General features: G+C 42.4%; 1 protein-coding gene across 1 annotated transcript; it reads left to right on the top strand.

Annotated features, from left to right (window-relative positions):
* The first annotated feature begins 925 nt into the window (after positions 1 to 925).
* On the top strand, positions 926 to 1,709 carry LOC128497998 (GSK-3-binding protein-like). Its single transcript, XM_053468264.1, has one exon. The coding sequence runs from the start codon at positions 1,029 to 1,031 to the stop codon at positions 1,560 to 1,562; it is 534 nt and encodes a 177-aa protein (XP_053324239.1). The 5' UTR covers positions 926 to 1,028; the 3' UTR covers positions 1,563 to 1,709.
* Positions 1,710 to 19,814: the final 18,105 nt, after the last annotated feature.

Below are 19,814 nucleotides of genomic sequence, written 5' to 3'. Positions count from 1 at the left end.
GCAGTTTGAGAACCCCTGATCTAGAGGATGATAAGACTCTGAGCTGTTCTCTTGGCAAAGGGAGGAAGCACAAAGTATTGACTAATAGGGTGCCAATAATTACAGTATGCCACACATATATTTCACAATTTTTATAAACCTGTGTTGGGTGCAATTGTCCATGAGCGCATAGTATATTTGTATTTTTTGAAGACAAGATCAAAAGGGTATGTGTGTGTTTTTTCCCAGTCATATACAGTCTCTTTGTTGACACACTCATGATGGTGTTTTTGTTTATGTTTCCCTCCTGCACATTAGGCCTCCTCTTTGTTGTGTATACCGGAATGCAATAACACCGTGTTTTGGATGTCTTTATTAAAATGTGCGCTGTTTTTGCACTACGGCCTGGAATATAAACATGGCGACGGCCAGATTTCCTTATCTTGTTGTTTAGGCGGTTGCAGGATAACAGTATGTGAGACGGGTGCAGGTTACGGACACACCGCGCCATGCCCTCCCCCACGTGCCCCGCAGCGTGTTACAGCAGCCGATTTTGTGTTTCCGAGATCTTGCTCTCGCCCCGCCCCCTTCATATATACACATTGACAGACACACACCAAAACAAGGCTGACGTCACTAACGTACGAGCGGCTTCAAAAAAAGGAGTGGGCGGTGTCACCGTCCTAGAGAGACAAAAAGAGGGGGAGACAGAAATGGTTCTGTCCGTTTTATAAGGCCTCACTTGAAAGCCGTTACGTGTCAGACATGTGAAAAGAAATGACTTGATTTTATAATCAGACGTGCACCGTATATGGTAGCATTAGTTAGCGTTCTGGAGAGAAATAGAATTTGTTAATCAAGGAGTCTCCTAGTAGTTTTGAATTGGTACCGTCCGAAAATAGGGCTACGTCATCCATTGTTTACAAACCAAGCAGAGCCGGTGAAAGCCGGGCGGTGTTATCCCGACGCTGGTGGCGAAGCACCGCTCTGAGACTTTACCGGCTTTCTCTCTGCCGTTGCGCTCTCACCTGTCACAGGGATCCGCAGGCATGCCGTGTCGCAAGGAGAGTTTTCTTTTTCTGGAGCGGTCGGTCACTGTGGGCTCCCAAGAAGTGGATTCTCTGGTGGCTCGTATAGGGGAAGCCCTGCAGCTCAATGCCCAGCGAGCCCCGGCCTCCTGCAGCCTTACATACGGAAACCTGAAACCTCCAGCCATCAACCGGGCCTCCTGTTCCTGTGTGCGTGGCAGGGCCACGCCGTACCCGGTATGCACACCCCGAGGGGCTGGCCGGTATCCCCACCAGCATCAGGGGGTCTACACAGGGCCAAAGCACCAGGACTATGGAGGAAATAAGCAGCTCTGTGGCCGGGGATGGCTTCGGGCTGGATGCCGGAAACACAACCAGCAAGCGGGCGAGATGGACGGAGAGGAGGAAGATCCTCATCAGCTGCTGCAGGAGCTTTTGCTCTCCGGGAATCTCATCAAGGAGGCGGTCAGGAGGCTTCATTTGTCCGGAGACAGCCCTCCGGCGGGGTCCGTACAGTGCAAAGTTAGCGAAGCCTCTGAGACCACCGTCCAGTGAACGCGCACCCCAGGAGCCTCACATTGTGGAAATAAAACACCGGCCCCGAAGGGCCACTTCTGTTGTACAAGCGATTACTCGAAATACAGGCCTGATTTGACCAGCGCTCCTAGTGTAGATGCGGTTTCTTTTAAGCAATATGATCAATGGGGGTATGGATCCCCTGTCTGCTCTTAATGCCCCCTTGCTGAGGGCGATTGAGTAACTGGGTGAGATCCCCGGATAAACTTAAGGACTGTGATGTGACTTATTGGGCTACTGCCTCTGTTGGGGTGGCCACTTCAAAGAGTTGCCTGCAGCTAGCTGCATGGTCTGCTTTGTTGCCAAGGTGTACTTTTTGCGATCAGATTGCCCCCCTGTGTTTGGGTGTCCCACAGCCCCATTTCACCGAATACGTCGGATTAGGGGTTTCTCCTATCTTTCTGAACCTATTAGGTCAAAGTAAAATGTAACAACCAAATGGGTGGGATAACTGTGGTTTCTGGAACTGTGAGAGTGAAAGGATCTCAACATTTGGTCATCTGGTGGGCGATGTCATGATCACCAGCATTACAAGTGTGTTCTCCTGCATCTCAAGAAGCCCTTAGATGAGCCTTCCTCTGAGCTGGCAGTTAGTGTGCATCATCACCATTCCTACGCTCCTTTCCAGATCTGGAGGTGCCACCAAGACTCGGGGACAAGCGATCAAAACCCATCTGCCACCGGTTCCTGAAGAGCTAGAATACATGTGCAATTCCTTGATTATCTGGCGGCTTCTTTAATGGCAAAGTCTTTAGATCCTCTTATGTGTTTACAGGATACTTGAAATGTTTTGTTGGCTTTTTTTTTTTTGGTGTGGGGTAGGATTTAGGGGGTTGAGTAATCTGGTGCTACTGTTTGTTTTGCTCAGAACAAGGACATTTTGGCCACACAAAACAAATGTAATATTTTGTTGGTTTTTTTTTTATATGTATATTTGGTACACATTTGGGTGCATGGATTTATCTGCCATTGTTAAAGTGGGTTGGCCAGCTGCAGAGGATGCTGGGTAGGGGCATGTAAATGAGCACATGGTGTTTTCCTTATATGGTATTACGCAATTGTTCTGTGTCTTGTTTACAGGTTCGAGCCCAGGGGCTGCTTTCTGCTTGTATTTGCTTTATTATTATTTCTCTGGCAGAATAGTTAGTAAACTCCTACAAGGTCAACCTCTGCCAGGTAGACCTGGGATAACCCTTTAAACACAAGAGGCACATGTGACACAAATACACAATCCCGACATGTTGTTTTCTCATTGTAGCTTCTATTTGGAAATCCCTGAAGGTGAAATAATGTGTTGGTCAGTATCATGGTCGTCCACATTAATACATGTTTAGCTTCCCTCCTCCGCTGTCTAAATCCAGTCCTTAAGGGTTGGATAAGCTTTTTTTTTCTCTCTCTCTCTTTTCTAAATTTTATATATAATTCTCTGATAAACACACTTATTGTACTTTGTTAAAATCTCCATAGTGTAAGTGGAATGAGGACTGCTCGGAACACCCATGTTCTAAAATATTTGTAAGTTACAACCAAACATTTCCATTTGGAATAGAAGAAAAATACATTTTTGTTGTTGTTGATTAATACGATGCATGTTCCTCACCTCGGTTAAACGGCCGTATACAATCTTGCTTTACTACCCTGTGTGATGATGTAATACTAAGGAAGGTCAATCTGTATTGTGTGCTATGTGTGTGTAAAGGTTATACACAGTGTTGCGAGTCCATACAATGTGCCCTTCACAGGCAGTAGACTTCTCAAAGCATAGGATCAAATGGGTGCTTGTTATTTCTTCTTCCCGATAGACATATATAAATAAATTCCATGTTCAAAGGGGGCTTATCGTTGGGATTGTTTAGACGGTTCTGAGACTGTCTATTTGAAGCAAGTTCTGCGCTGCTGCTATTATTTAAAAAGGGGGTTTGCAGATCACAAGCGTCTCCACGGCTGGAAATACGTTATGCAGCAGATCGGCTGACAATACAGCCTAGCATGGCACTTGTATTGCCCTTTAACTAGTCGAGTGCCAGATGTCTGCATCCATTTGGCTTTTAGATGGGGACAAAAAGAAAGCTATGGTTTGTTTTGTAAAATTGAGTCTTGGAGACAATCCATGGATTTTGCCAGTGCTGCATGAAAATATCAGACATAGTCGGAGGAATGCGGTTTAAGAAAACCCGTTTAATTCGTGTGCTGTGTATATGTATTGAATTCAGCAAATATTGAGCAAATCCAGCAGCCATGGACTCCAACCTATCATGCTTAGTCAGCCAAATAAAACATGTTCTCCCCCTCCGCAGTTATTTGGGGATTGACTGTTTGTTTTTGTGTCACCCCCCCATATTCCCCCTACTAGAGGCAGCTCTCCATGCTGTTAATGTCTATATTATTACATGAGGATCACGTGCATGAAATGGTTAACCATCTGTTGCTATGCAGATCTGCGGCTCGGATATGTGTAGCGTGTTTTGATTCTGTAACCCCCATCAAAAGCCATGGCTACATACAGAATTGCCTTTGTTCTACGGTTCATTAATGACTAGCCATTTGTGGATGTGTCAAACCCTGAGCCACTGGCTAACACTCACATGGATTGTCTCCTTGTTTCTTTTTGCAGTAAACAAGCAACAAAAAAAAAAAAGCTAAAATGTGAATACTGGTGTTTGGGAGAGGGGAGCCCAGACTCCGGGTCGTAGCGATGGATAATGTTTTGGTTTTTTTTCTTCTTTTTTAGTATTTTTTTGTTCTTGACTTGTACACAGCCATGATATATTGCTGTTAAGCTAAAGTAAAACAATGGTCAAACTATGGTTAAAGAAAGACCACTGGAAAGTGTACCCTTCGTAACGAAGAGTTTATGATTCCGTTCCTGTATTTTCAGGATTTATGATTAAAATGTATAAAATAAACATGAATTTTTTTACAAAAATGAAAACTTGTGTTTTTATTTAATGGCAAACAGTGTCTGAATAGTGTAAATGTTTATTTAGCAACCTTATGGTATGTGGATAAAATGAAATACACAAAAAAAAATCAGGGATTTTTATAAACAAAAAAAAAAAACACAGTAGTAAAACATATTGAGTGTTTTTCATAGGAGCTCATAAATACACCTTTAACATGATTCGTTTAAAAATAATTTCCGGTGTTTGCACCTCTGTCCCCGGACGCTGTTTAAAAGCTGTAGTACAGCCGATGTTTGCGCCATGGGGTCCATGTATAAAGGCAAAAAGGTGATCGTTGTTGGCCTTAATTACATATATCTACCCAGACTCCTGGAAAAGCAGGTTGTCTGGCAGTAGTTTATTTATTTTTTTCTATTTTTTTTTTTTAATTTATTTATTGATGCTCAATTATAAGCGTTTCTTGGCAGTGCAGAAATGAGCTTTTTTACTATAGATATCCTAAGAACAAGGTTTATGCTGTTACTGATTGTTTTTGTTTATACCAGTTTGTAAAAGCCCAATTCATAGCATTATCTTCTGCTGGCCCCTGAGCACCCCTAGGCAGGGGGACATAAGCTGCATGAAATTCCGGCAGATACGTGCATATTGTCACGTCCTCGAGGCTTCAATGAATAGAGCAAAACACTTTTGTGAACATCTGGCTAGGGGAGGAGGTGAAAACTGACAAACCGAGCCTGTGCTATCTCCATTTCGACATTTCACCTTCATTTTACGGTTGTGTAACTTAAGACATGGCTGATGGGGAAATTATGATTTTTAAGAAGTGGAATGAATGTTTTGCATGCATTTCAGCCAATAATATATGTTGGGTTACCAAGAAAGATATTGGCAAAGGACAAAGCTGCTGCTTCTAGGAAATCCATTCTAGAAGAACAAAAATACATCTCCATTTAAAACTAAATGTTACAAAGTAGCAATTGAGATTCTACAGAAACAAAAAGTGTGTTTTTATTTTATATCGCACTCCAGGCATTTGCAACTTTATTTTTAAGGATGAACTTCTGCTGTGTTTTTACACAATAATGCGTCAGACATCCTTACTACTTGTCTGAATTTGCATGATAATTCTTCAATGCTTCCCCATAATTACATGGCTTTGATGGTTACAAAAGGAAAGGATTAAGAAGTGTAGACAAAATAGAAGTACTTTGTTATGCAGGTTTATTACAGTGTGTGTGTGTGTGTGTGTGTTTAAGCGTTTTACAAGCAGTACAGCCAAGAGGCTAAACTTAAGACCCAGGAATTCTTCTTTTTCACAGTCTGAGGCCGTCACTAGATACAATAAATATTAGGAAACACAGGAAAAGGGGAAGCTGCTATTTGGAAAATCTATGCAAAAAAAAAGTTTCCTCCTAATGTTTTTTGCTTACTGGTGTTTTAGGGCTGGACAGGGAGTTCAGCCAGTGGTAAGATCTTGTAATCACGTGTTGTTTGGTACACAATGAGCTTTACAGGTGCTTTACCCATTACTCCCGCGCTGCAATGCTTTCTACTCGTCATGCCCAAGTTATCACAGCCCACAACACTGACAGGCGTGTAGACCACGGCATCTGGAGTGACTGATGTTCACTGTACCTCTGCTCCTATTGTTCTAAATTTATTAAAATTACCTGTAGCTCATGCTTTTTATTTTTACGTTGGTTAAATTGTTTAATACACCTCTGGTTTAAGATGAAAGGATTATTTTATCTCTGCTTATGGCTGATGCCAAAACCTACATAACCAAGTAGGAGGTCCCCCGAAAGAGTAGGAGCAAATTCCTTTGGACTGGAGGTACAGACCGCTGCTCCCACTGCTAAACACTTAAGGTGGGGATCTGACATATTTCTAAGATTCAAAGCACTGTAACGCTTACAAATTCAACAGTTATTAAACAAAAAATAGTGTCTTGCTTTCACTATCAATATGTTGCATTTTTGATATGTTATACCAGTTCAGTTAATTCCAAGGCCTTTAATTCTATTTTCAATAAAGATTAATACTTTTTAATAAACATTTCATATTGCAGTATTACTGCTATGATATTATACAGCTCCCGGGATTGTATCTGGATTTTGTGCATAAGTGCTCCATAAGTCAGCTATATGGGTTTCTTGGTCCAGACTGAGACTTTGCAGCCTGCAGCAAGTATAGGCGATTGATATTTGAATGCCAACAAGTCTCAAAATTGGAGAGAGGAGGTTCCTCTGGGCTCCTAGTAGAAGAAGAGGTCCTGATCATAAGTATCCTTGACCCAAGTGTGGCATTACCTGCCTGGCACTGTGTGCTGCCTGGGAGAGGTTTTCCAAAGCCTGCTTTAGATGGGTCTGGCAGGGATAAGCTAGTGTTTTACTGCGCATGTGCACGGGGTCTGAACAGACAAAGCTGGCTCTGACTGGCCAAAACATCTGCATGGGATATAGCTGAGGGGTTCTCAGGGTTCTGTATTTGTAAGCAGGACACCAAAAAAACATGTTAAGTGCCCATGCAGCTATCCTATGCATTTAAGAGTATGATTGCTGGAGTCTCCCTTTAAGTGAAACCAGCAGCAACCTTTGATTCAGGTTGTAACTGTGTTATGTACCATTAAATATAATGTTATTTGTGTGATTAACCTGCACAGAAGGTTAGCCAGATCTTGGTAACCATGATAACACAAAAGCATATCCGAGGAAAGTTTCTATCTAATCGTACTTTTATGTGAGGTAGTTTAAGTAAGGTGTGGTTCAGAGGATAAGAAGTAATTAATACAGTTCAGACATTTCCTAGTAATGCAATGTCCTTGTGGTGTACGAGGTGATTCAAGGTAGTGTAAACAAAAGAGAAAACCGTAAAAAAAATCTTTGGCTCCGATACACGGAGTGAAGCTGCAGCGTTGGTTGGGAGGCCCAGAAGTCTATAGCGGCCTCCGCTAATAATGGCACCCTTGGTAAATATGAGCAAAGAAGGCTGTGAAAAATTGTCTTTTAACCTTTCTTGGTCTTTTCTTCAAAAAATACTTAAAAAGCTCGCATGGATATCAAACAATTGCAAAAACAACACAGGTTTATCCAAAAAGAAAATAAAAAAGAAATGTTACGTATATGTTTGGCACAACTATTGGCAGCCCTATGACTTCATATGAAAAAAAATTGAAGTATATTCCCAGTGATATTTTATGATATTTTACATTTATTAGTATACCTGGGTGACTGAGCACAGGAAATTGTGTAACCATGACTTCCTGTTTCACAGGGGTATAAATATTAGGTAACACATTCCCTTGGTCAATTATCACAATGGGAATAAAGCTACGATGTGCAGCAAAAGGTTGTTCAGCTTCAAAAAATGAGAAGTGGCTATAAGAAGATTGCAAAAGCATCGAAATGCCCATTTCCACCATCAGGCAATAATTGTTCCAATCAACTGGAAATGTTATGAACCAAACTGGAAGAGGACACCTTTGCAAGGTGTGCATTTTTTTTTATTTGGAGCGCAAAGTTCTCAGCAGGGTCTGGAGAGACTCTTGGAAACTTGTTTACTTTTTTAAAGAACGCTGCCATCTTGTGAGAGGCAAAATTAGCGACACCATTTAAGCTTAGAAGGCAATCGTTGATCGTGTGGGTAGTGAGTGAGAAAAAATAAATTTACACGAGCACCACAAAAATGTTAAAACACCCTTGTCATAAACAGTACAAAAAGAGAAGAAAAAACAGCTTGTTCCTTAAGGGGTTATTACTTGCAGAATACCATTTTTATAGGACTTCCACTTTAACTTGTTGGCACTTTATTAGGGGGAAAACGTAATAAATCTGTGAACCCAATAACCTGAAATACCTTGCAAAGGACAAAAACAACAAAGGACAAAAACACTAAGGACAAAAATACAGATTGTCTCTTGCTTGTCTCTTGGCATTCTGCTCGAACACCTTTACCATTGGCCAATGGTGAGTCTCACGATGCTGTTACAAGTTAATGGTATAAAATTGCCACTTATGATGTCAGGCTTACACCACATCATCCATATAGCCACCTATCAATGAATTAACAATCCACATCTGGTTTGAGTTTGCAGTGGGATATTGGCCCTCCATGCTTTTCTTTGCTGGCCTATGGCTACCAATTACTGTGTTTTATTTTATCACTGTCTTAGATTAAAGTTCTCCATCTCAATTTATATGGTAAGGTTAAAATAAAAATCTTGTTCAAGATATCCCTATTTGCATCGATCCGGATGAAGGCAAAATAACAACAACAATTGGGTCCAGATGATGTGCCAAAAAGCAATAAAATGTATTCATAGAAGCCTCCAGAGTACTTGTGTTTCCACCTCCATAGGTAGTGACTTCCAAATTGTCTGTTTAATATGGAACCATGGCTTCTGTAATCCTAAATTATTTGCTGGATACAATTTCTAGATAAATACCTTTACCTATCCACACTTCCCTCCTAAATAAAAGTGTCCCTCACTGGCCATTTGAAATGTTGGAAGGTATGACACACAAAGTATAGTTATCATTGATTGCAGTTAACATGTGACCTTAAACACATAGCTTGATATGCATATTTTATTTGTCAAAGTTGTCTTCAGATCTAAACCAAACCACTTCTTTTGGTTTTGTAGAATCTGTAGTAAATTCCTACATTAAGCAGGGATGGATCTTTCGTTGAATAAGGACAGGGATAGACAATTGCGACAGCTTTGGTTGAACATCATGGGAATAGTTTTTAGGGGAATAGCCCCTGTCCCTTAAAGCCAGTTTTGTGGCATTGCTACATCTCTGGCAGCTGGTGGGTAGCTAGAGATAATGAGGCTGGTTAAATAAATCATATGCTAACCTGAGAGTGTCGTATGTAATATTCTCCCCTATACTGTCTGCAGTGCCATCTAATGCAGGCTATGGAGACTCCATAGTGTTGGTGCCCCGGTTGGGGAAATCAAACATCTCCCCCTGTACCCGGCCCATTGAGGGGGGGGCCTAATTGCCCAAGAGGTCTGGGCCTAGTCCGCGTAGGTCAGGATACATCACTAATTAAGCCTGTAGTTCTAATGCTTCCTCTAGAATAGCTTAGAGAAATGGAAACGATTTAGAGCAATGTGGTAATAGAAGACAATCATTACCTTCCTACGCATTACAGTGTTTTTTTTATCCAATTCACATGGTAATATAACATTCACATGTTCACATTATCTACGGCTTCTTGACGGCTATGAGGATTCTATCTCTGTCCGTGTCTCTTGCTGTGAAGAGGGGGTGGCAGCTGCATTGCTGCGGGCAGCGCCTGATAATATACTTGCTGCTGTTGCTGGGCAGAATTGTAGGAACTGATTTTCATGAAACAGAAACAGAATTTGATGGCTAATAAGAACCGATCGATCCATCTAGTGTAATTTTTCATGATTTAGAGACTCAAACCTTAATCGGTCCTTGGTCTTGTCTTCAGGATAGTTTTATGCCTATCCCATGTATGTTTAAATTCCTTCACTACCACTTCTGATGGGAGGCTGTACAGTTTACAACATCTCTCTAATGTAAAACTTCCTAATATTATATCCCCCCCTTCGGTTTTACACTATGGCCTCTTGTTCCAATAAATCAGAATTTCCCTACTATGTCCATCAACTTAACGTTCCAGCCAGTTGAGGAGCTTTCTTATGCATTCTTCTCGGTAAGCGTGACTGGGGACTCTCACGGTTTGACCCCGAGTCTCAGGATTCTTGCCCCACTCTCAGGGTGAAGGGGGAGATCCTAAGGGTCACACAGTCTAGAGATGATTCCTTCCTATGTTACACTACTGGAATCAAATATAAGACTCCCAGTTGGTGCTTTTGTTCCCAGTATGTTATGGTTGATATCCCTGCTTGAATGACATAATAAACACGTCTTAATAGAAAGTTAAAAGTAATTGAACAGCTACTGCAAGCATTTAATATGCAATCAATAAAAATATTGTTAGGATTTTCAAAGCGGCTAGCTTTGTTACGTGGTTTTTTTTTTTTTACGATAGGAATGTTTTCATGTTTGACGCCCCCCCCCCCCGTAAAATAATCTGTACAAGCCATTGGAACAACCATCAACCTCAGATCATCCGGACCCTAGGAATCCATCCCCATACAAGCAGTCCTTGCCTACTGTTTCACTTCCCCCTCGACCACCGGCTAGATTGTAAGCTCCCGAGAGCAGGGCCCTCTTCTCCTTTGTACCAGTTATTGTGTGTGATTTAAGCTATTTTACTGATTCTGTAACAGTGTTACAGAGCAGAAGCAGTGCAAGGTCATCTATCATTCAATACCTTCCCTGCGTTGTCAAAAAAAAAACCATACAGCCGCAACCTGATAACATACAGTCCAGCTAGGGAGAAAGCCACTGTCTAATTAGTCTTCTAAATGGTAGTAGGTGTTTAGTTTGCTAATTTTTTTGCTTGGGATTCTGTAGGAATCCATTGCTTAATGGGACAGCATGCCGCAGCTGCATTTGTGTAAATAAAAGCGTAAAGCTCATTGAGTTTCCGAGAGCCTTACTGAATTATGGCCCTAGAGGTATTCTGACAAGTGCCATACCACAAGTGGTGTCAGAAGTGGGATACTATTGGCACAGACGTTGACTCAGGAAGCCTTAAAGATACAGAACCCACTGGAAAGCAAAAAGTACATGGTTGAAGCATAGAATTCAGAACACGCCAGGCTTAAAGAGGTAGTCCATACTGGAATTCCACCCAGGGAAAGCCTTTACATACTGACACTGCTACCAGGATACAGGCAAGCAGCTACCTCCAGAAAATGAGGATGATGTACAGGCATATTATTTAGCGTTTGAAGACATAGCATCCCAGGAAGGATGGCCAGCAGATCAATGACCTGGAAGAGGGGGCTGTCGCTGATTATACTTAGTTTTAAACAGAAATCCTGCCAATAATGGGGGTTGTGGCTCCTAGGTCACACGTGTTTGATCTTATACATTTGGCAAGGAAATGGCTGAGATTAGAGGCCCAAACCCCTGCACACATTGTGGAGACTCCTGCGCTTGATCGATTCTTATGGGAACTTCTATATCACGATATCCGAATGTACCTGAACCAATGCAATGCTGTCTTGGGGATTTATATAGACTGATATACCTGGCAAGCATGGTGGAGGACGCACAGATTTTGGTGTTTGTCGCCTTCACTTTAGTGGCACCTGGTTGCAGTGTACCCTTTGCACTCGTCTTAGAGTGCCCCTGGGTATCACAGTATTCTAAATCTCAGTATTCTACAATGTACCTATGTAATTATGTCAATAAACTACATTCTTCTTTTCCTAAATGTTTTACTCATTTTTATATAGGACACAGCCACACAAAAAGTCTCACTAAAGCTCTACACCTAACCAGTCCTTTTTGAAATGCATACATACTACCTGCATATACTTCTAAAGTTAGTATTATTTTTCTTATTTTTGGGGGAAAACTCACTTTTTACTGTTTTCGAATTCTATAGAACTTTCTGTTACAGATCAAAACCCTGAAAAGATGAATGTTATATTTCTAATTCCGGCATAGTGTTCTCTCAATATATGTGTTTATAGCACCGCTACACCATTAATTATTAATTATAAAAATCCATTCAATATTTCAATTGTGTGCTTGTAGACTTTTTTTTAAAGATTGATTTTGAAATCATCACATCCTCATTTATTTTAGGGTTAGGTGACCTGCAGAAAACATATCCCAATAGAGGGGCAGATGTGCCGGGAGAACAACATGCTCAGGAGAAAGCATAACAAGCATTACAGTATTGGTGGTGATTCATTTACATCAGCGAATTCCCAGCTGTCACATAACCCTCCACATATTCACTCTTCAATGATTCCAGAGGCAGCTGTGACAGAATGTTTCCAGTCAACATTTGATTAATGGCTTTACCCTTTTCACCAAAAATCAGGATATGCATTGCTACTGAGATTTAAAAGGGTTAATAATGTAAGGGGTATGTGTACAGTGGTCTGCAGTACAGGCGGACATGTATTTGTAGAGGTTGCTGCCCGAGGCCTGACCCCCAGGTACCCGCTCCAGACCTACCCCAGTGTCTTACGCAGAGTTCCAGGATATGACATCATTAGTTCATTAGTTGGCTTACAGGTAAAGTGGACCAGTTTGAGGACATGAAAAAACTCATTTCAATCAACCCATTAAGAGTTGTGGTGCACCAGGGAGGCAAATGGTCCAATAGGGATGGCTCAAGGACTGCCACCCTAGATCTGCAGGCCTAGGGCTAGTTAGCCTAGGCAACAATTTGCCACTTTGTCCATAATGATTTATTACCGTATTTTGGCCAAAGCACACAGGCTCACGTGCCACATCAAGGCATGCTTTAGGGGTGATACGAAAGGAGATTGGCAAAAAAATGGCATGGGGTGCATTAATGGCAATGTTTTTAAATATGTATCTGTGGCTTAGCCGTAGTGTGTAAGATATGATTACTGAAATCTCCCGTTAGTAGGAAAAAGCTTTGAGACATGCCTTGTGTATTCAGGTGCAGGAGGTGCCTGCATCATCTGGAGTGAAAGATTGTGTATCAATCGCCCATAGACACAAACTTGCTTGGTCTACCAGGAAGTCTGACCTCACACTCTTAGACGGCAATCATATTTGTTCTAAAAACAGGAGGGACACAACACATTACTCATTGTGTTAGTGAAGAGGCAAAGATTCGTTACCGTCCAGCAAATCTGAAACACACAAAGACTTCTTGGTTCTTCTGCATGATAGAAGTCAGTTTACAAGTATGTATAATTAGTGCTTAAAGCTACAAATTAAAACAGCCGTTCTTTTATCGCCCCTTCCTGTCTCTGTATACTCAAAGGAATAAAGTACCATGCACTACTTTGGATGTGTAAGGGGCTTGTGAAGCTATATTGCACCGGCCTGGAGTGTAGCATCATGCAAGGTCAGTGTGACTGGGCTGGCTGTCAATCACCACAATGTATCTCCTTCTAATTTTGTAAGCCCAGTGACAGCCCTGCCTTAGTGCATGAGGCTATCTTTAGCATTGCCCCTTTATGCTATTTATAGCCTCATTCTGCACAATTCACTCACTTTGACAAAACAAGTTAAAGTTCTTACCTTTCATCATGGAATCTCTGCTTTCTCAGCACTGGTTTGCTGCGCTTTTGCATGAAATCTCCTGGCTGCAAAAAAGTGTGTGTGACATATTGAATCCACCCCCTCAACATCCATTGTCCCCCTCTAGTGCGCCCTTGGCCCCTAGAAACTGTGCCACTCACCCACCAGCATGGTCCAATCCCTCTCCTCTCTCTCTTACCCCTCCACAGGCTGTTAAGAAGCAAAAAACGGCTTTGAAAGCCCCAACCCAGGCTCCCCTTGGTATACTGTCAACTGCTGGTCAGTCAGGGGCCTTAGGGGCCTGTCAGACACAGACCTAACCCTGCATCAGATAGTCAATCTGGGCAAGAGACACAGTCTCCTGCTGTCCCCTCTCTTCCATCTCCCGGCCTGCTGTTCGTAATCCTGGTCCACAGTGTGATCCGAGGTGTACCAGGCCAGAGCTTCCGTCCCACTTGTCCAGGCAGGAGTCTGGTCCTCTCACCACTTCATCCAGCACAGAGACGATTTGTCTGTCTGGAACTCCTTCCTACAGCATTATAAAGGCAAATCAACCGGTGTCTCTAACAAAGACCTCAGCCTTGGGATGGATGCTTCAGGCTTCATTGGCTTAGGGGGCGTTTTTTCAAGGTCATTGGATATCCAGTGGGTCCACTCCGGCATTACATGTAATTTGGCCTTTCCGGAGTTCCACATTGTCTTGGCGGTGATTGTCTGGGGTTAGGACCTCTGGATTCCAATATGCTTTTTATTTCTGTTACACTTCTTTTGCACGATCATGTTATACATTCTGTCTTGGATTTTTATCTGCCTCAAAAGGAAGATATCCTAATGCTTTGGCTTCAGTTTGCCAGTCTTGTTCTAGTTTGGTCCAATGTGGTCCACCAAAAACTAAACAGCACTATGTCCTGCGTTAAACAACAGTTTGGGGGTTCACTTCACCCCCATATAGGAGAACCTCATCAGGGTTGGTATTGAATGAATATGTTTAAATTAAACCCCTACGATCCCATTATGAATCTTTAATCTGTATCTTTCCATTTCTTCTAAGGGCAAACATGGGATTTGGTGGAACCAACCGTCTGTTTTTATGCCTATCCTATGCATGTGCTAGCCTCTTCCACTTCTGATTGGAGGCTGCTCCATTTATCTACTACCCTCTAAAAATGGGCTATGACAACTACAAATCCAGGACTCGGTCAGAGTGCTGCTTTTTATGTAGGAAAAGAGTCTTCCTCTGGGATTTGCTGCTGCAATGAATCAGATCCGATGTCTGTATCCTGTTTGTGACTTGGAGGCTCCGATACATATCCCAGCGTAGGTGTTAAATGAAGTCCAGTAATTATAACTTGTCACCTCCACAGCTTTCAGCTCCAGTTCTCTTAACCCCTTGGATGCCACAGAGCACAGAGGGCCCGTGACCTGTGCAGATCCATATAGTGTATTTCAATGTTATAGTTATTATATATTATGGTGCTTAACAGTATTACTGTTAAAAATATATTGCATGCTACACGAGGTTCTGGAAGATTATTTTGGCCCACTGAAACATCTAACAAACATCTAAAGACACCGCATGCTTTACATGGGTGGTGTATTATGGGCATCATGACATCACCTATGTGATGTGGGATTGTTGTGATGATGTCAAACTTGTTCTAATCCCCAATTAAGTTTCTAGGTAACTCGGTAAATATGAAGTACTTCCTTGGGCTCATTCCTTATTGTGCATACACACATTTGTTCAAGAGCTCTTTGTCAAGTTCCCTGTGGAGCACCATACAGTGTCCTGGAGATAAATTGTGGTGTAGAGATCTCAGCTTGATGACCAATACTTTAGGTTATGCAATAATGAAAAAAAGCAAAACAAAACCGTGTGGGTTACAGCAGCACGGCGGGAGCCGCAGATGGACGGCCAAGTGTCTAGAGCAGTTTAGTGCAGATAAACATGCTTCTGAGCCAACAAAGATAATTGTATCCAGTAGCCGTAATAGTTCACTCCATGCTCCAAATAGCAGGGGGCTGCTCCCTCACTGTTTAAAAATAGGTTGTTTTGGATTATTCAGCAGCGAAACACAGAATACAGGAGTTTTGCAAGGTTAGAAAACATTTTTCTAATAACTCATTAGACATGAGTCACTTTCACAAGGTTAAACATAAGTAAACATTTCAGAGAATTTTAACCAATCTTAGATGTAGGGATGTTTTTCTTAACTGAGTCTTCTTGCCAAAGTGGTAGATGTTAATACAGTGAGGGAGACAAATAAGGTTTGAATTTTTTGCAGCAAGAAAAAAATGATAACCGTATTTGCTCGAAAAATATCCCTCGTCTTATAATCGGGGTCGTCTTATAATCAGACCTCAAATAGGTCTGACTATGCGACGACTAAGATCCAGCTGCAGGGGACCTGGATCCTCCTGTCTCCCCCCGCCCCACTTACCGGTACTTCTGAGTCTCCGGTGTGTAGCTGGCACAGTGTGGAAGGAGGCGTGGCTAGCAGCGGGGGTTGTCTGCGTCCATCGCGCAGACCTTCCCCGGCTGTCAGAGATCAGAGTTCCCCGCACCAGTGCCGGTGCCCCGGCTACATGACAGGGGACTGAGAAGCTCCGGTAAGTTTGGGGGGGGTGTTAAATGGGGGGGCATAAGGCATTTCTGGAGGCAGAGTGCTCTGTGAAATGCCTTTTAACCCCCTTAATGCCACTCTGCCTCCAGAAATTCCTTTTTAACTGTCTATATGCCACTCTGCCTCCTGAATGCCTTAAACCTCCCTATATGCCACTCTTCCCCATAATATGCCTTTTAACCCTCTAAATGCCAGAGTGGCATATAGGGCTTTAAGGCATTTCTGGAGGCAGAGTGGCACATAGGGGGTCAAAAGGCATATCATGGGGCACAGTGGGATATCGGGTTAAAAAGGCATATCATGGGGCACACTGGCATTTAGAGGGTTAAAAGGCATATCATGGGGCACAGTGGCATATAGGGGGTATAAGGCATTTCTGGGGCAGATGTGCATAACTGGGGGGCAGGTTGGAAAATAGAAGGAAATAAAACCAAAATATTTTTCTCAATCATAGCTTTTATTTAAAAAAAAATAGTTTAGATGAATTAACATTTACTGGTAAAACTTTTTTCCTATAGGGTTGTCTTATATTCAGGCTTTTTTCTTTTTTCCTAAATTAATATTCAGATTTGGGGGATCGTCTTATAATCAAGCAAATACGGTATTTTCTGACTTCAAATTCTATTCCTTGATTAAGTAGGTATTGTGCAGTCCTGGTGCAGATACCACCAGGTTAGGTATAAGATTTGTGCATTTGGATTTGTACGAAGTTTAGACGAATGTTAAAAAACACGGAACGCACACCAACTTAACAAACTCTTTGTTTGAATGTTGTTTCCCCTCCACTGTCTAACGCTTTCTCACACACTCTGTCTCCTGTCCTCTCCGGCAATCGCTTCAGTGGCTCTGCTTCTTGTCCTTTTCAGCTTCTTGTCTTTCTCTGCTTCTTGTTCTTCTCCTCCTTCTTCTCTGTCTCTACAGATCTGTCAGGATTATTCTGGCCTCTTGAAGTACTTCTGCAACAGGACAGGGGCAACCTCTCCCCTATTCCTCCAAACGGCAGAGAAGATGTGCGTGGAGGCTCCGTCATGTTTATGGTCCATCTGTGCAAGTGTGTTATGTGTTTTGAAATGCCTGGTGGCCAAAGATATTAAATCTGATAAACCGGGCCCTTTCCTTTACCCTGGATTAGGCCTTCCAGTGTTTGCTTCTCGACTGGATTCGTGTGTCCACAAACTGCGAGAGTATAAGAATGTAACATGTGGCCACACACTGCGAGAGTATAAGAATGTAACACGTGGCCACAAACTGCAAGAGTATAAGACCGTAACACGTGGCCACAAACTGCGAGAGTATAAGAATGTAACGTGGCCACAAACTGCGAGAGTATAAGAATGTAACACGTGGCCACACACTGCGAGAGTATAAGAATGTAACACGTGGCCACAAACTGCGAGAGTATAAGAATGTAACACGTGGCCACAAACTGCAAGAGTATAAGACCGTAACACGTGGCCACAAGCTGCGAGAGTGTAAGAATGTAACATGTGGCCACAAACTGCGAGAGTATAAGAGTGAAACACGTGGCCACAAACTGCGAGAGTATAAGAATGTAACATGTGGGCACAAGCTGCGAGAGTGTAAGAATGTAACATGTGGCCACAAACTGCGAGAGGATAAGAGTGAAACACGTGGCCACAAACTGCTAGAGTATAAGAATGTAACACGTGACCAAAACTGCGAGAGTATAAGAATGTAACACGTGACCAAAACTGCGAGAGTATAAGAATGTAACACGTGACCGCAAACTGCGAGTGTATAGAGCGTGACATGTGGCCACGAACTGCGAGAGTATAAGAATGTAACACGTGGCCACAAACTGCGAGAGTATAAGAATGTAAAACGTGACCGCAAACTGTGAGTGTATAGAGCGTAACACGTCAAAGTATAAGTGTAACACGTGGTCACACATATCCAGCAGCTACATCACTTAGCAGTCATTGTCCTGAAAGTTCCATGGCTGGTTTTCATTCCTTGTCCAGCTCTGATCCTTGACTTGTATATGTATTGACCTAGGTTTCTGCTATAAACATTCAGAATGTTAAGTTTGGTCATTAAAGCCACTTAAGGTTTTATTATTACTACCTTTAATCCCTCTCCTTGTCTTATTGAGCTGCAGGCTACCCGGTACGTATAGGCGAGTCTAGGTCTCTTCTTCATAAGTGCAGCTATGATGTCACATTAAGTTTGCTAGCCTCATTTTTTATTTAATTCTTTAGAAAGGGACTATGGGTAGGGTTACAGGTTTCTTTGTAGGGTTAGTCCCCTGATTGAGAGTTTTGTCCGTTGTTTCTGTCCCCTGAAGTCAAAAGACGCAGACAATGCCATTCTGAAAATACCTGCCAGTAAATTTATTTATATGAACATTTAAAATCACATACATTTTGGGGGGGTCTGTCCAACAAAGCTTATTTGGTGTCACATCCGGCACACAGTACAAGGAGACATGGAGGCCATGAGAAATCCACAGTGTGTGCTGAGCATGAAAATATGGAAGGGGCTAGGGTGGTGTGGAAAGAGTTAACTTGTAGTGGATGGTGGGTGAGCTGGTGCAGTACTGTAGGGGGTAGCGGTGGAGAGAGTATGGCTGTAGCTGGGGTACAGTGGGCTAGAGTATAAAAAAATACCTTAACCAGTTCATAATGCTTGGAAGCTTACCTTTGTTCTTGCAAGTATGCTGTTGTTTGTTGGGTTTTTTAAGGTTAAAACAGGACAAACATTAAAAATGTACTCCATGGGATGGAAGCGCTCATAATGTACTAACTTTACCAGACATAATCATGTGGAAAGAGAGCCCTCTAGTGGCACCATTCCATATTTCAAGAAAATCCAAAGTTTTCAAACTATGTTTCCACCTTATACGAAAAGCCACACATTCAGCTTATGAGACCGGTGAAGGTCTTCAAGAGAACAGCTTAGTTATCCCTGCCTAATCCCCATTTGGAAACCAAGTTTGTACTATGGAGCCGGCTTATTTTACAGGAAGGGTCACACTGGGGATAGCACTTTAAGGCCAGCATCTGCTAAATGGCATACGTGTGGATGCCGGTTGGGTACGGCATGGCCGCATACTTCGCTCTTACACTATTGTACCATACAACGCCGTGTATCTAGCTGCCAGCCACACGCTGAAGTATTAGATCTGCCGCTCGGCCAGCAGTAAAGTGTGCGGTGCCGGCCAACACTGCTCCAGCAGGCATTTTGATGGTTTGCTAAATGGTGGCCTGGCTCAGGTAAGGCGATCTTGCAATAGAGAATCACTGAGTCTGGCCCCTCATTTTCATGACCCCAAAAGCACCATTAAGTCTTTGCGATGAAAGCATTTCATATACCTTCCTACTGTTTCTGGCTATTTTCTTTTAGCATCCAAAAGGACCCATATTAGTTTTTGATCGCATATACATTTTTCATTTTATTGATGTGCTCCTTTGAAGCTTTACATTTTACTTTACCTATATTATATTTTTTTCTCCAGAACATCTGCACTTCCCATTTGTTATTAGTAAATATATTTGTAGTGTTTGGGTTTTTGGGGCATTGGGTGCTAGAACTCTACTCTCTAGGGTGAAGAAACTGCCCGTG

The sequence above is a fragment of the Spea bombifrons genome, chromosome 5 (assembly GCF_027358695.1).
Source record: "Spea bombifrons isolate aSpeBom1 chromosome 5, aSpeBom1.2.pri, whole genome shotgun sequence".
Classification (NCBI taxonomy): domain Eukaryota; kingdom Metazoa; phylum Chordata; class Amphibia; order Anura; family Pelobatidae; genus Spea; species Spea bombifrons.
This window is presented reverse-complemented; position numbering and strand designations above follow the sequence as displayed.